Genomic DNA, 16,401 nt, shown 5'->3' with positions numbered 1-16,401 from the left:
ACCATATATGCCCCAGGAACAATAGTCATGAAAACGCACAAGGACCTGGAGTGTTGCATCGTAACAGAAGACATGGATGTTGCTTCAGATCACGCACACGCTCAATCTTATGGTGTCACCGGACTTAACACGCCATTTATGCTGGAATAACAACTTGTACTGAACACTATGTGCAAGTGAATACTGTTCAAGACTGTCATAACACGGCAATTTTGAAACTGCCGCACGCGAAATTCAGTGATGCTATTGCGCATGCGCAAAGACTACATGCTGCCAGAGGTGCATTGGGAAACCAACGCTGGAAGCGCACAACATCAACTGCGCTGGTGAGCAGCTTGTTCACACAAACTGTATGTACCTATATATTAATTGGGTAAAAAGGATCCAAACTGTAATAATTGTATTTAGTATATAGGTTTAGATAGTAAGTGTTGGTTAAGATTATCCCCTATGGATGCACGTGGCCTTTCCAATGAAAATATACATGTATTGACTTTTAGGTTTGCTAGCCTGCCACGCTAAGTGTTTTAGCGTGACAGTCGAGGGGGCGATGTAGCGGGACTTTGAATTTCGCCGCGCTACACTCGTTCCCTCAGATAAAAAATATCCCGTCGCAGCGGTATGAGTGCTCGACGGCAGAGAAAATACTAAAATTGTAACCTTTTTTTGTTTTCTATCCGTTTTCAATTGTCTCTTGATAGCCGTAGCTTAAGGCAGGCGTGATCGGATGCTGACGTAAAAACTTAATGGCTAATCTTGATCTGATTGTAATGTGTAGACATTGGTGAAGTTATTAAGAAATTCGGTGGATGGAAGTAGCAAAGTGAATTAAATTGCATACAGTATCAAGATGATTTTAATTGGTATAAATTAGTGATCCCTGGACTATTGCAAGCTTTCGGAGCAGATTTTTTCACGCTGAAATGAAGGAGATTTTTGAAGACGTGGACGCCGCCCGAAAGAAGATAAGTTAATCTGGTAAAGGATGATCTCTCGTCTACGCCACTTCCCCTTGTCAGTTACATTCTGTTATTCTCTGTTTCTTTTCAATAACTTTTGTAGTGAAAATTGGTTTAACTTTTGCTCACAAACGCCACAAGGACCACCCCAACAATAGCTTTTCCGTAATACAAAGTCCGATTTGCTTTTCATTCTTTCCCTTTTTGTTCGCGGTCATTTACGATTTTAAAACCCCCTTTTATTTTATTCACGATTTATTCCACATTTTCAACATCTTTTCTTCTCTCTTATTTTTCTTCTCTTTTTTATTAACCACTACAAGACTTTTTGAGTTCTTGTGGTAGCTTATTGAAAATGGATGCAGCAGAATACTGCACTCCTTTTTGCACAAGAGTCAAGGAAGTGCAGTCCACATGCGGATTTGATTTCTGCCTAGTATTAACTGAGTGAAAGCTGCTAACTCTTGGGAATAAGCTAATGTTGCTAACAACAAAGGACATTAAAGAAAATATATACTGTGAGGGCAATGTCAGAATTCCCAGACTATTGAAATGGGTCGACAAGAGGTCCTCGAACTTACACCACACGTAGCTCGAACAGCCCGTTTTTGAGCCAAAAATACCATTTTTGAATCAGAATAATTACCCCCAAAAAATTATACCATACCACATAAACGTATGAAAATATGCGAAGTAGACTACTTTTCGTGTTGAACTGTCACTTATTTCAGATACTGTACTAATGGTAAATAAAGCAGCATTTAGTTTCTGAACAAGATCCTGAACAGGGGCTTTCCACAACAGCTCACTACCTATCCAAACGCCTAGGAACTTGAAATGTTCCGTCTCGCTTGTAATATGCCCATTCTGTCTGAAAAATATCGGTTCTTGTTAAATTGTGAGTTAGAAACTGTAAGAACTGCGCCTTACTGTGATTTAGCATCAAATTATTTTCCACAAGCCACGAACTTACTTCATGAACTACATTATTTGATACTGTTTCAATATTACACACAAGATCCTTCACTACCAAGCTGGTGTAATCAGCAAACAGAAATATTTTTGAATCACCTGTAATACTAGAAGGCATATCATTTATATAAATAAGAAACAGCAGTGGCCCCAGCACCGACCCTTGGGGAACGCCCCACTTAACAGTGCCCCATTGGGACTGAACATCACTACCACTCTCAATATTGCGGAGAATTACCTTCTGCTTTCTGTTCTTAAAGTAAGAGGCGAACCAATTGTAAGCTACTCCCCTTACTCCATAATTGTCCAACTTCTGCAGTAATATTTTGTGGTCAACACAGTCAAAAGCATTCGTATGTTGGCGAGCATTCGAAAACACTCCCTGGAATACTGTTCACAAATGGCAGAACGACAGGTCGAATCACCAGACTGACGTACAAATCTGCAGCCAGGGTGCTCCTGCTGTTGTACGAAATCGCACTCCGGGTGTAGGTCCGGCGTGTCTAGTAGGCAGACAGGCCGGCTGCAGGCCTTCGACTGGCACTGAGGCAGATCCAGCTGTCATCAGAAAACACGATGGACCTCTGCCCTGGCCTCCAGTGAGCTCTCGCTCGACGCCACTGAAGTCGCAAACGGTGGCGGTTAGCTGTCGACGGAATGCGAGCTACGACAGGGTGTCCGGCTCGAAGCTGATCTCGAAGTAACCGATTTGTAACAGTTCATTGTGTCACTTGAAATATTACTGTATCTCACTGCTACCTATCAGAACCCATCTACATCTACATACATACTCCGCAATCCACCATACTATGCGTGGTGGAGGGTACCTCGTACCACAACTAGCATCTTCTCTCCCTGTTCCACTCCCAAACAGAACGAGGGAAAAATGACTGCCTATATGCCTCTGTATGAGCCCTAATCTCTCTATGTTATTTTTGTGGTCTTTCTGGGAAATATAAGTTGGCGGCAGTAAAATTGTACTGCAGTCATCCTCAAATGCTGGTTCTCTAAATTTCCTCAGTAGCAATTCACGAAAAGAACGCCTCCTTTCCTCCAGAGACTCCCACCCAAGTTCCTGAAGCATTTCTGTAACACTCGTGTGATGATCGAACCTACCAGTAACAAATCTAGCAGCCCGCCTCTGAATTGCTTCTATGTCCTCCCTCATTCCGACCCGATAGGGATCCCAAACGCTCGCGCAGTACTCGAGAACAGGTCGTAAGACAACTATCCGCCTTTCCCACAACTGCCATTACATGCTCGTCCCACTTCATATCGCTCTGCACTGTTACGCCCAAATACGCTATCCGGAAGTCGAGGAATATGGCATCTGTCTGATACCCTTCATCCGTGGTTCACAACATGTCATGTGAAAAAAGGGCGAGTTGCATTTTGCAGGAGCGATGCTTTCTAAAGCAGTGCTGATGCATTGACAGCAACTTCTCTGTCTCGAGGAAATTCATTATATTCGAACTGAGAATATGTTCGAGAATCCTGCAACAAACCGATGTTAAGGATATCGGTCTGTAATTTTTGAGGATCCGTCCTTCTACCCTTCTTATATACAGGCGTCACCTGCGCTTTCTCCCAGTCGCTCGGGACTTTACGTCGGGCAAGAGATTCGCGATAAATGCAAGCTAAGTAAGGAGCCAATGCAGTAGAGTAGTCTCTGTATAACCTAACTGGAACCCCTTCAGGACCTGGCGATTTATTTATTTTCAACCCATTCAGCTGCTTCACAACCCCAGGGATGTCTATCACTATGTCCTCCATACAGGAATCAGTACGAGACCGAAATGGCGGTATTTTTGTAGGATCCTCCTGCGTGAAAGATTTCTCAAATGCTAAACAAGCATTAAAGATAAACACCAGTCGTAATTGTCCAATGTGAATAACTAAATAACTGTTTCAAATGCAGTCATTTCGACATAAAGAACAAAATGTAAAGTGACCTGTTTCCAAATTACATACATAAATAACCACCGTGATATATAAAACAACGCTGTCATGATAAATGTAAATGTCTAATGTGTAATATAGCATTTGTGGAAGGGAGAATTGGCCAGACACAATATTCTATTTCAGCATACATATAATTAAAAAACGATGCTTTGCTGAAACCGTACGTGCAAAAGCCACCGTGTGCATTTTGAATGTGCCAAAAGCATTTAACATTGTTCTTATGTGAGAAACGCAATATAAATGTGAAATTAATACTGTAACTGATCGAAAGAAATCGAGCACACGGTCTGGATGTACCAGTAAACCTATAATTATAAAATCACTACAGCAAGTTAAATAGAACGTACAAATAAAGCACGTTAATTGAATCTCCGGTATATGTTAGCACTAAAATTCGGGAACTATTTGATTTGTTATACACTAATTTAGAAATGTAATTGTTACCTGTAACATAATTGGTCGGATAATGTTATATTAACTCGTAACTAAGTTGAAAATAGGTTCACCTTGTTCAGCACTGAGATTGTAAATTTTTAGCAATGTGTATCTCATATTCGGTTTAACTTCTAATTGTGATTTTACATAAAACTGTAATTTTCAATGTATGTAGTTGTTAACAAAAGTATTAATAGAGGTCGCGCAGGCGCCTCTTGGGGGGGCACTCGTTCGTTTTTTGGCTATGGCTGCGATCGCACGTATTGTAGGCTCACTCGTTTGCTGACTTTTGTGGCGTGAACTCTGTGTCGTTTGATGTCAACTTTTGTGTACACGTGACGTAACCGGTACAGTTCACCAGACTCGGACACCAGAGTCCTGGAAATATATCGGTATTAAAACTGCACTGTGGTTTGGAATTTATCTGGGAGTCTCCCACAATCCTTTTCACAGGCTGCACAGCGACGACACACGAACCCGGGTATTTTACAAATCCCCGAGAACTAAATAACTCTCAATGGTGGTAGAATTGACGTGAAAACAGCAGCACATCGACTGCGCATTTCACTCAAAACATTTGCAACACAGAGGTGGATCGGCTGAGCTGTGAAATCGCCAACGACGTGGTGGTACGGGGGCATAAAAGATCTAGGACATATCGATGCAGTAATACAAACACTTAGCAGAAATCGTGAACATATAAACGACATACTCGATCTCAGTGCATTAGATAAAGGCAGTACGCAAAATATTAAGTCACGCTTTTCGTGACAACGTAGTGAAAGACAAAATATTTAGTTCACAATCTATTTATTTTTGTAATAGTGTATGTGGTGCATTGCACCAACAGCCACTGCCTGCTGGACTTCCCACTAATACTGTGTAGCACCACCAAGAGCCTCGATAACGGCCTCAACTTGGTGGAGAAGAGAGTGCCTTCCAGGTATGCCGTAACCGACTGAAAATACTCACTGACCACCGAATCCCACGCAGCTATCAAATTTTGAGGATGTTTCACCCATCATTCCAAGTATTCCCACGCGTTTTCTACGACACTAGGATTAGGTGATGCAATGGGGCCAGCCTGAGTGGCCGATCGGTTCTAGGCACTTCAGTCTGGTGTAGCAATACGAGTCAAGATAGATGTAACAGAACTTGAATAGCATATTTGCCTCTATCGGTTACTGTAAAGAGATTGATCTTTTGGTCCTGTCTGTATATTTATATATAATATTGCCTGAATAAAGGCTGGGCGAGTGTAAAGCTATCGTTAAAAACGCACGCCACGCAATTTGTTACGATTTGGTGTGTCATAATAATAATATGTTTTTGTATACAATTAAAATATAACAGAAACACCTGTTTAGTGTTACTGGAAATAATACGTAGTAAATTAATGAGTAAGGTAGCCGATCTTATAAGAAGAGGTAAAATTGGGCATACTGAAGCGTTTTGCTTTATATCGACAAAGCCGATGATATGGTGTCATTTTTTTTGTTTACGCTTAGAAATAAACAAGTAAAGAAGTGCTAATTGTGCACTGTGAAAAATATTGGGGCGAGTATTAAATAACTACGGTATACGATCAGAGTTACAAAAGGACATTTAGTTACACGAAATTGCGGATAGCGAAGTGTGGTCATTAAATTGAGTACACCTACGGGGCGGTCAATTCCGGGATAAATCTATACGCATCTCACGAGGGACGCGGTATTGAGACCGTTTGTTTTATTATATCGCGGAGAGTGGGCTCTAATTTATGAAAAGGAGAAAAACTGTATCATTATCATTGACTGTTGGTGTTGAGCAACCAAAAGTGTTCGTCAAAGGGTTTTGATGGAACTTGGGAGTTAGGGTTCACGCACTCGCATATACTCCACATCAGATTGTGAGTGAGTGGTAAATGCGAAATAAAACTGTGAACAAAGTTACGTTAAATAAAACAGAAGAAACAAGACAGTTTGGTCGTATCTGCTATTATTCCATAAACTGTAACATTTCTTATCGTTGCATTTATAGACAATCGTTATGATAATTTGCTTCGAAGGGATCTCGTTACGAGTTAAGTTTTGGGAACCTGGTCAAGAGGGGGTATTTCGTAGATCCTAACGACTGCAGCTATTCTGGACTCAGGTGCTATCGTGACCGTTGTGTGTTGTCAGTGCTCTAAGATCGACGCGGCTTTCCACTTGGTATAACGGTGCCTCACGACAGCGCCGACGATGAAGGAAGATACGGAGATACGGTAGACTGGAACCGCATGGCTGCTACGGTCGCATGTTCGAATCCTGCCTCCGGCATGGATGTGTGATGTCCTTAGGTTAGTTAGGTTTAAGTAGTTCTAAGTTTTAGGGGACTGACGACCTCAGATGTTAAGTCCCATAGTGCTCAGAGCCATTTTTGATGCTGTGGGCCAACGGAAACGCGATCGGTGGCCGAGTGTTTGTAATCTTCCCGTTTGAGTTCAGAGTAACACTGAATGAGTTGGCTCAGGCCATTCTAACAGCTCAACTGTGTCGGGTAACTGCCGATCAGCTGTGCGGTGGGCACCTATTTGTTTGTGGCATTAGGAAATGTTCAAAAGATTTCATTTACTCACTAAAATTAGTAACTGAAGAGGACAAGCACAAGCTCGTTCAATGTTTCCCACGGTTTTCCTTCGACAGTTGACCAAATGGTTAGAATCGAGAATAACTGCGCTCCGGCGAACTAGCGGTTCTGTCGTTAAACAAACGATTAGTCCAGTCGACCTCGCATAACAGGTAGCCCGTTAATTTGTGCTACCTCTGCTGAAGTATCGTAATCGTTTTTGCTGTTACTGCTTCCTCTGCAGCATTAAGAAATTTGCTTGTCTCTAAACGGTCTGAGTGGTAATGAAAGTTGTTTTCTTTTTTAAAAATGTTCCCATGAGGGTCATTGCATTAGCTCAGCTGTGTTGGGTAACTGACAATTATCTGTGCAGCTAGCACGTGTCTGTTTGTGTCATTACGAAAATGTTAAATAGAAAAGTGATTTATATAGCAGTTCCCACTTAACCTGCAGCAGCAATAAAAAAGAAACCCGTTCAAAAGTCAGCCGAATTTTGTCGACTGCGAGAAACGGCGTATAAACTCCGTGGTACAAAGAGTTATTTTTTGACTACATCTCTCGTGCACAGAAATTTTACGCCTAGAAGTTTATTTAAAGGGTAAGTGTTAAGTTTGTGTAAAAAAAAAAGTTTATGTTCTTAGACAACAGTAAAAATTTCAAATGAATAACTTGTGTTAAAAGGTGAGAAACTTATCATTTTGTGGAGTGCTGCTGGAGTGTGAAAGCATACATACATGCACGCACACACAATGCCAGTTTGAGCCTGCACACTATCCAGTTCCAACAAATTAGATCACTTTTCAACACAACTGTCTATAAATAGTAAAACTTTTTTCTCAATCAGAAGCCAGCATTAAATATTCCCGGAGGACACTACACTACACTGCACCTACCTACTGTGCGTGACTTCCAGTTGTTCTAGTGTAAACATTGAATAACAAGGGATTAAGTTGCAGGTATCGGTGACAACGAAACTGAGCAGAAGAGAATCTTCAAGTTTCACAATGTTTTGCCTTCAGCTTTGTGAAAATATGGTGACTGTGATGTTCAAAAATTACAAATCTATACAAATAAAAATGTAACTATTTGTTTGTTCAAAATTGTGTACCTCTGAAAGTTCTTGACTGAATACATTGAAATTTTGACGCAACTGTCTGTGTGTGTGTGTGTGTGTGTGTGTGTGGACGCGCGCGCGCGTGTGTGTGTGTGTGTGTGTTTGTCTATATATATGACTATGTTTCCCTACTATTAAAAAATTATAATCGCATATACAGGGTGAACATAAAGTCTGGGAACACTTCCAATTATTTATTGTACAAGAACTAAACATCGTACAGATGTCATACATATTGCATATTGAAGAGTAACTCTGAAAGTTGTCCCCCCGCCTCCCACCTCCCCCCCCCCCCCCCCCCAAACTTTCGATATGCGAACCATGAGTGAGACGTCAATACGGTAATCAAATTCTTGCCATACCTGTCCTTTGTTGACTATGGCAGTCGCTTCCCGTATTCCAGAATGAGATTTTCACTCTGCAGCAGAGTGTGTGCTCATATGAAACTTCCTGGCAGATTAAAACTGTTTGCCGGACCGAGACTCGAAGTCGGGGCCTTTGCCTTTTGTGGGCAAGTACTCTACCAACTGAGCTACCCAAGCACGACTCACGCCCGGTACTCACAGCTTTACTTCTGCCAGTACCTCGTCTCCTACCATCCAAACTTTACAGAAGCTCTCCTGCGAACCTTGCAGAACTTGCAGTCCTGAAAGAAAGGATAGTGCGGAGACATGGCTTAGCCACAGCCTGGGTGATATTTCCAGAATGAGATTTTCACTCTGCAGCTTCCAGTATTCTCTCCCGGAGCTCTGCTACATCACGTGGTAGAGGTGGTACAAAAGTCACACGAACTGAGATCTGGTGTTTTTGTCGAACTCCAACACACAGAAAGCCACTCTGCACCTGAACTCGCCACATTTGGGACTAGCGCTGACTATCGGGAAAATACCAAACTACGGTGTGGCGGTATACACGAAAAAGAAACTTTCAGGGTTTCTCTTCAAAATTACATATGTGTGATATCTGTACAATGATTGGTTCTTCTGCAATAAATAATTTAAAGTGTCCCCAGACTTTATGTACATCCTGTATTAAAAAAAAAAAAAAAAAAAAAAAAAAACAGGCATATTAACTCACATCCATTCTAATGGAATGTCGTGTCAAAACGTGATAGCATTTGGTCAAAATCTTTCAGAGATTTGCACTTAACGGACATTCACAGTTTCTCACATTGTTAGCAAAGAGGAAAGTTGCGTTTATGGCTTATTGGTTTATGATTAGAATACTACTACAGAATCTGAATTTGCAGTAACAATAAACGAGACTCGAGGTGAGAGAGGAGTGTGAACAGGAGATGGGAAGAGGGGTGACAGAGAAAACAGGAAGAAAGGGATGGACAGAGAGAGAGGGGAGAGGGGAGGAGATTAGGATGTACTCCAAAAATGTGCGCTTCCTCTTTCGTTTCTTTTCCATTTAAGGAGACCTCAGACACAGCCACGTACAGCTAGTTTATGATAAAAAGGGGCGAGTTAAACTCCGGAGTCACTCTTGTCTAAGGGTCAGATAAATAGTAGTCACATTAAGAAAACTAATGTTTCTATAATGTTAAGTAAAATTTTAATTTTCAGTAACACGAAATCAGCCTTTTCATTTAGTTTGCAAAGAACATTTAAATTACACACTCTGAACAAACACTTTTTCAATAAATAATAAAAACCACTGCTACAACCTCTTCTTATTGTCGCATAGACGACACCCCAAAAACACCACACAACCACCTCCGGCCTGAACCACACAAAAAGCCTCACCGGGCATTGTCGCTATCGATCCCTCACAGCATTTGCAAAAAGAGGCGAAACGGCGACTCAGTGAACTGCATTCCTTTTCATAATATTATCACTACTCCGTCCTGGATTTTCCATTATCTGAATTTTGTATTGTTCAGCTGCTGATGTAACTGGAATAGATCACTGTCTGATATCTAAGAACACTTGACTTAGCTTCATGCATCAAAACAGTTATTTTTGGAAATCATTCATTATTTAAATAATGAAACATTACAGAGGTTTCATATTTTTCCAAGCTCGGCATGACACATTTAGAGAATTTGCTCTCATTGTCGAATACTAGTATTTTTTTGTGATATTTGCAAGTGTGTAGTTCTATGTCTCTTTAACAGTAGCCATCTTTCTGAGGTTACACACACACACACACACACACACACACACACACACACACACACACACACGTGTGTAAACCATCACAAGAACTACTTACATAAATATCTGCATTCAACAAGGAGAATAAATTCTTGAAATGCGTCTCGGCAAGTCTGAAAAAATATGTACCTGGTGCTGTGTTTCACAATTTAAACCAAAGAGGAGGTTAGTTGAAACCGAAAACATTTAAGCAGTGCTGAGAGAGAGAGCAATGGTGTGAGCTAGCGTTACAAGTGGTCAAACACTGACACACACAAAATAAGCCTTCGAGTTTATGCAAATCACAACAGTGACAAAGCTGTGCATGTGCAGTAGAGACGGTATGAAAACAATTGTGATCAGTCGCGACACCCTTACTCGAGTGAACCTAGCTCACACTCCCACCAGCCACGACACAGAGTACAGGTCGGGAGCAGCACCAACTGCTCTCACTTTTACCAATTCAGATCTGCTGAACAGAGTGCTCCGGTGTCAACAAACTTACCACACAACATTTGCGTACATTACTCGAAGACCCGCGCCGTACCGGCATCATTTGTGTCAGTTTTTTCCTCCACAAACATCGGTTCGTGAAGCGTAAGTCGCAGGAAAATTATAAATGTGTAAATGCGAAATCAGGTGCAAACTGACATTGTGAACATAGGAACTTTGATAGAAGCGATAAAAACATGTCACGGACGGTTAGAAAACATTAATTCTGGGGCATTAAAAGCAGGGTCACAGCGCAGTCCCTTTCTGTCGTTCCGCCACACGACCACGTCGACTCGTCTGACTGCACCGATTCTGTACAGCTGACGGTCACACGCAGAACGCTTCGCCTGCCACGACTTGTCAGCTCTGGAGGGTCACACGACGACCCAGCAGCAGTTATACACCGTCTACTGTGCGCCAAAGGGAGCAGGTGGCTCTTTTAGTGGAGTGATTAAGTATTTTGTCCGATGTGATTTTTTTGTGATGAAAAGGAATACTGCACAAAGATGAAGAATCTATTTTTTGTTTGGACTAAAAGTTTTCCTGTGAAGAGAATTGTATATGTGTTGTAAATAATGTTCCTCTTACCTTACAGTGTCCACTGTTGTGTTTGCACTCTCCAGTCCCTGGAACAGATTTATAACGTTATTAGCTGACACTCAGCTGTAAAACAAACAAATTACATCAACAGTGCACTGCACTATCAGAGTGTGATAATCAGTGACAAAACATTCTGGTACTTCTACATGTGATTATTGTCACAATCTCTGGCTCCCTACTGACACAAAAAGAAATGTGAAAATTTTTCGAGTTTCCTTAAGAATTGTGTCATCTAGTGTTAGAAAACCCTGTAAGTATAACGAAGGCCAGTCTGTAACTTTGTGCGTAAGAAACAGATAGAAAGAAAGAGAGCGAGAGAATCTATGAATTCATATGTATCACAACCTGTTGGTGTATTACGGACAGTCCAGGATGAAATGACAAGAATATGGGGATGATAGATTACTATTCAGTACATAGAGGATTATGGAATGTAGTCGAATTAAGTCGGGTGATGCTGAGGGAATTAGATTAGGAAATAAGACACTTAAAGTTGTAAAGAAGTTTTGCTATTTGGAGAACAAAATAACTGATGATGGTCAAAGTAGAGAGGATATAAAATGCAGACTGGCAATGGCAAGGAAAGCGTTTCTGAAGAAGAGAAATTTGTTGACGTCGAGTATAGATTAAAGTGTCAGGAAGTCGTTTCTGAAAGTATTTGTATGGAGTGTAGCCATGTATGGAAGTGAAACATGGACGATAACTAGTTTGGACAAGAGGAGAATAGAAGCTTTCGAATTGTGGTGCTACAGAAGAATGCTGAAGATAAGGTGGGTAGATCACGTAACTAATGAGGAGGTATTGAATAGGATTGGGGAGAAGAGAAGTTTGTGGCACAACGTGACTAGAAGAAGGGATCGCTTGGTAGGACATGTTCTGAGGCATCAAGGGATCACAAATTTATTATTGGAGGGCAGTGTGGAGGGTAAAAATCGTAGAGGGAGACCAAGAGATGAATACACTAAGCAGATTCAGAAGGATGTAGGCTGCAGTGGGTACTGGGAGATGATGAAGCTTGCACAGGATAGAGTAGCATGGAGAGCTGCATCAAACCAGTCTCAGGACTGAAAAAAACAACAACAACAACACATAGAGAATGTGTAGCCTTAGTACGTAGAGACAGAGACACAGTGGTCATGTGTGTGTGTGTTGCTCTTGGGCGAATGTGTGTCAATTTTCTACTTCTAGAGGAGGATTCGGTTCAAAAGCTGAAATATTTCTAACATTCTCCTTCACTGTGTCTCTCTGCAACTTAACACCTCACTTACGGGGCAAGTAGCAATCCATCCTTTCTGTACTGTTGTTACGTATCATTACGTATTGTTTACATTTTTGTATATCGACAAAAGATACATCGCTACTCACCATAATGATGACGCGTCAATTGCACACGAGCACAAAAAAAAGACAGTTAGACATTTAGCTCTCTGCCAAACCTTCTTCAGAAAAGGAAAGACACACACTCACTGACAGACACGAGCACACCTCACGCACACACAACCGCCGACTCCGGCACCACGGACCAAAATCCACCTATCACTTGGGATGGGAGCAGCAATGTAGCGGCATGGGAAGGGGAATTGGAAGAAATAGTGGTGTACAGGTGGTGGGGAGAGGAATGCTGTCCGGCAGAGTGTACGAGGACTAGAATGCCGACGAGCACAGTGTCGAGGAGGTTGTGGGGCGAGGAGGTGGGGGGGAAAGGAGCAAAAAAGGAGAGGAGCGGGCGAAGACGGGCAGGGGTGTCAGCAGAGGGTGACAAGCGACGAGAGTGAGAGGACTAGAGTAGGGTGGAGACGATACGTCAGAGGGGACGAAAACTGTCTGGTGGAGGCAGCGGGGACAGTAGGTCACTGTAGGTCGAGGCTGGGACGGTTTCGGGAGTGGAGTATTTGTTTTGAGGATAACTCCCATCTGTGCACTTCAGAAAAGCCCGGCTGTGGAGGGGAGGATCCAGACGATCCGGGTTACCCCACAGTTTCCGCCCCCTCTGGCCAGAGTAACAGTACGAGTCAAGATAGATGTAACCGAACTCGAATAGCGTATTTGCCTCTATCGGTTACGGTAGAGAGATTGATCTCTCAGTCCAGTCTGTATATTTATATATAATATTGCACGAATAAAGGCTGGGCGAGTGTAAAGCTATCGTTAAAAACACACGCCACTCGATTTGTTACGATTTGATCGGTCATAATAATAATAATAATAATAATAATAACAACAACATGATTTTGAATACAATTAAAATCTAACGGCGATACCTGTTTAGTGGTGTTGGAAATAATATGTAGTAAATTAATGAGTAAGGTAGCCGATCCTATAAGAAGAGGTAAAATTGGGCATATTGAGCTGTTTTGCTTTATATCGACGAAGCCGATGATACGGCGTCATTTTTTCGTTTACTCTTAGTAATAAACAAGTAAAGAAGTGCTAATTGTGCGTTGTGAAAAAAATATAGGGGCGAGTTTTATAAAACTAAGGTATACAATCAGAGTAACAAAAGGACATTTAGTTACACGAAATCGCGGATAGCGAAGTGTGGTCATTAAATTGAGTACACCTACGGGGCGGTCAATTCCGGGATAAATATATACGCATCTCACGAGGGAAGCGGTATTGAGATGGTTTATATTTAAATATGTCTGCTAGTGTCTGTATATGTGTGGATGGATATGTGTGTGTGTGCGAGTGTATACCCGTCCCTTTTTCCCCCTAAGGTAAGTCTTTCCGCTCCCGGGATTGGAATGACTCCTTACCCTCTCTCTTAAAAACCACATCCTTTCGTCTTTCCCTCTCCTTCCCTCTTTCCTGATGAGGCAACAGTTTGTTGCGAAAGCTTGAATTTTGTGTGTATGTCGACCTGCCAGCACTCTCATTTGGTAAGTCACATCATCTTTGTTTTATATATATATATATATATATATATATATATATATATATATACACACACACACACACACACACACACACACACACACACACACACACACACAAAAAAAAGCGCTGGCAGGTCGATAGACACAGAAACAAACTCTTAATAATTGCGGATCGGAGAGAAAAGTGCGTAATTGTCTTACGCCTAACAAACATTCGTGGAGGGCGGTGGCTAACCTAGAAGTGTCAATTACAAAATACTGCATTATTATCATTGACTGTTGGTGTCTGGCAACCAAAACTGTTGGGACTTGGGAGTCAGGGTTCGGGCACTCGCATATAGTCCGCATCAGAGTGTGTACGAGTGGTGAATGCGAAATAAAACTGTGAACAAAGTTACGTTAAATAAAACAGAAGAAAGGAGACAGTTTTGTCGTATCTGTTATTATTCCATAAACTGTAACATTTCTTGTCGTTGTACGAAGCCTTTATAGACGATCGTTATAACAATTTGCTTCGAAGGGATCTCGTTACGAGTTAAGTTTTGGGGACATGGCCAAGAGGGGTAGTTGGTAGATCCTACCCACTGCAGCTATTCTGGAATCAGGTGCTACCGTGATCGTTGTGTGTTGTCAGTGACTTAAGGTTACCATATCTCGTGCTCTAAGATCGACGCGCCTTTACACTTGGTATAACGGTGCCTCACGGCAACAATGACAACGCCGACGACGAAGGATGATACGGTAGACAGTCACGTACTCCCTATTCTCGTCCTGTAACCGTCACTGTGAGCTGCCCTCTGCCAATTCACCTGCCAGTCCTTTCCCTTCCCCACTCTTCTCCTTTTCCCCTCTTCCCTATCCCTCCCAGCCTCCCCCCCCTCCCCTCCCCTGCTGCCTCCCCCCCCTCCCCTCCCCTGCTGCAGACGCTGCGCCTGTTGTCGTTCCAGTCCCTGCACGCTGTGCCAGATAGCACTCTTTTGTCCCCCCACCTGTACCCTGCTATCCCTTCCCCTTACCCACCCACTCCAGATTGCCGCTTTCGTTCCACGTGACAGAGCATTCCAGTCCGAGCTGCCGGAGTGGTGGTCGTGTGTGCGTGAGGTGTACTCGGTCGTGCGATCGAATGTGTGTCTTCCCTTTTCTGAAGAAAGCTTCGGTCGAAAGTTAAATGTGTAGCTGTCTTTCTGTCACGCTCGTGTTTGACGCCGTGCCGGAGTAAGCTGTCACCGGCACACCGGTCGGCAAAGAGGTTGCGAGAAGATCAACAGTAGGCGTCGGACCGAGAGAGGTCGAAGGCAGACTCGCGAGCGACACGCCGCCGACACTCTCTCGACTGCCAGTTTTTAGATTGCAGCCGAGGACCGGACGACCGGTCAGTTGGAGTCAGTCACAGACAGACAGTCAGCCCAGTTTCAGACACAGGCAGTCGCAGTCAGCTCAGTTACTAGCTCGGTCACTGTTCTAGTTGGTGTCTGTCAGGTTACGTGACCATTTGTAGCAGGACTTGTACTTCACCAGCAGTGAGGCTATGAAGCTTGTACCACAACAGCTCGGTTAAAGTTAAGTTTCTTCTCGTTCTTGTGAGCAAAGAACCCTTACACATGTGCAATTGTGTTATACAAAGAGGATACCGGCCACCACACGACATCCTCTCCTCGCTTCCCACGGTACGAGACTGTACAGTGGCAACGACGATACAAAACTGGCGACGAGGATAATTCGGTGCAGATCCGAGTTAATCGACTTGGTCACTGATTTTGCTTGCTTCTCTTGTGTTTTAACTTGCATGGGTGATCATTTTCCTAATCTGTTGTTGTATTCTTGCACGTATTCCACGAGAGGAGCCGCAAAAGTAATCAAATTTCTCTTTTCGGACGCTTCGCCTGTGTTTCGCTATAACATCTTTGTGTAAACCGCGGCTTCCCCGCCGCCGTCTCCTCCCCCTGCCCCCATGCTACAGCCGCAGATGGACAATGTGACGGCTCAGACACGAGCTTTTCAGTTTCAGAACCGACAAACTGCTACCTTACTGACGACGGTACAACAACTACTGGCTGCACGAGCCGTGTCGGCCACACAACAGACCGACAAGTCGGCGCGACAAGTGCCGTTGACCAGCGTACCGATGTACCGGAAAGTTAATGACACAGAAGAGGAACGGCTCAAATACCTAACACAGTTCCAAGCACATTGTGAAATTCATTGTGTTCGAGGTACTGTACGGATACGATACTTTCTTTCGATTGGGGGATTTTGAGTGTTCA

General features: G+C 42.8%; 1 protein-coding gene across 16 annotated transcripts in view; it reads right to left on the bottom strand.

Annotated features, from left to right (window-relative positions):
• LOC124553681 (GDNF-inducible zinc finger protein 1-like) overlaps positions 1-16,401 on the bottom strand; it is a 128,621-nt gene that overhangs the window by 15,345 nt on the left and 96,875 nt on the right. For all 16 annotated transcript variants that reach the window (XM_047127571.1, XM_047127578.1, XM_047127582.1 and 13 more), the window contains one exon: positions 11,250-11,287. In XM_047127571.1, the coding sequence (XP_046983527.1) occupies positions 11,250-11,287 (38 nt within the window). The remainder of the gene's footprint in view (positions 1-11,249; positions 11,288-16,401) is intronic.

The sequence above is a fragment of the Schistocerca americana genome, chromosome 11, assembly GCF_021461395.2.
Source record: "Schistocerca americana isolate TAMUIC-IGC-003095 chromosome 11, iqSchAmer2.1, whole genome shotgun sequence".
Lineage (NCBI taxonomy): Eukaryota > Metazoa > Arthropoda > Insecta > Orthoptera > Acrididae > Schistocerca > Schistocerca americana.
The sequence above is the reverse complement of the archived record's forward strand: the minus strand, read 5'-3'. Positions and strand labels throughout refer to the sequence as shown.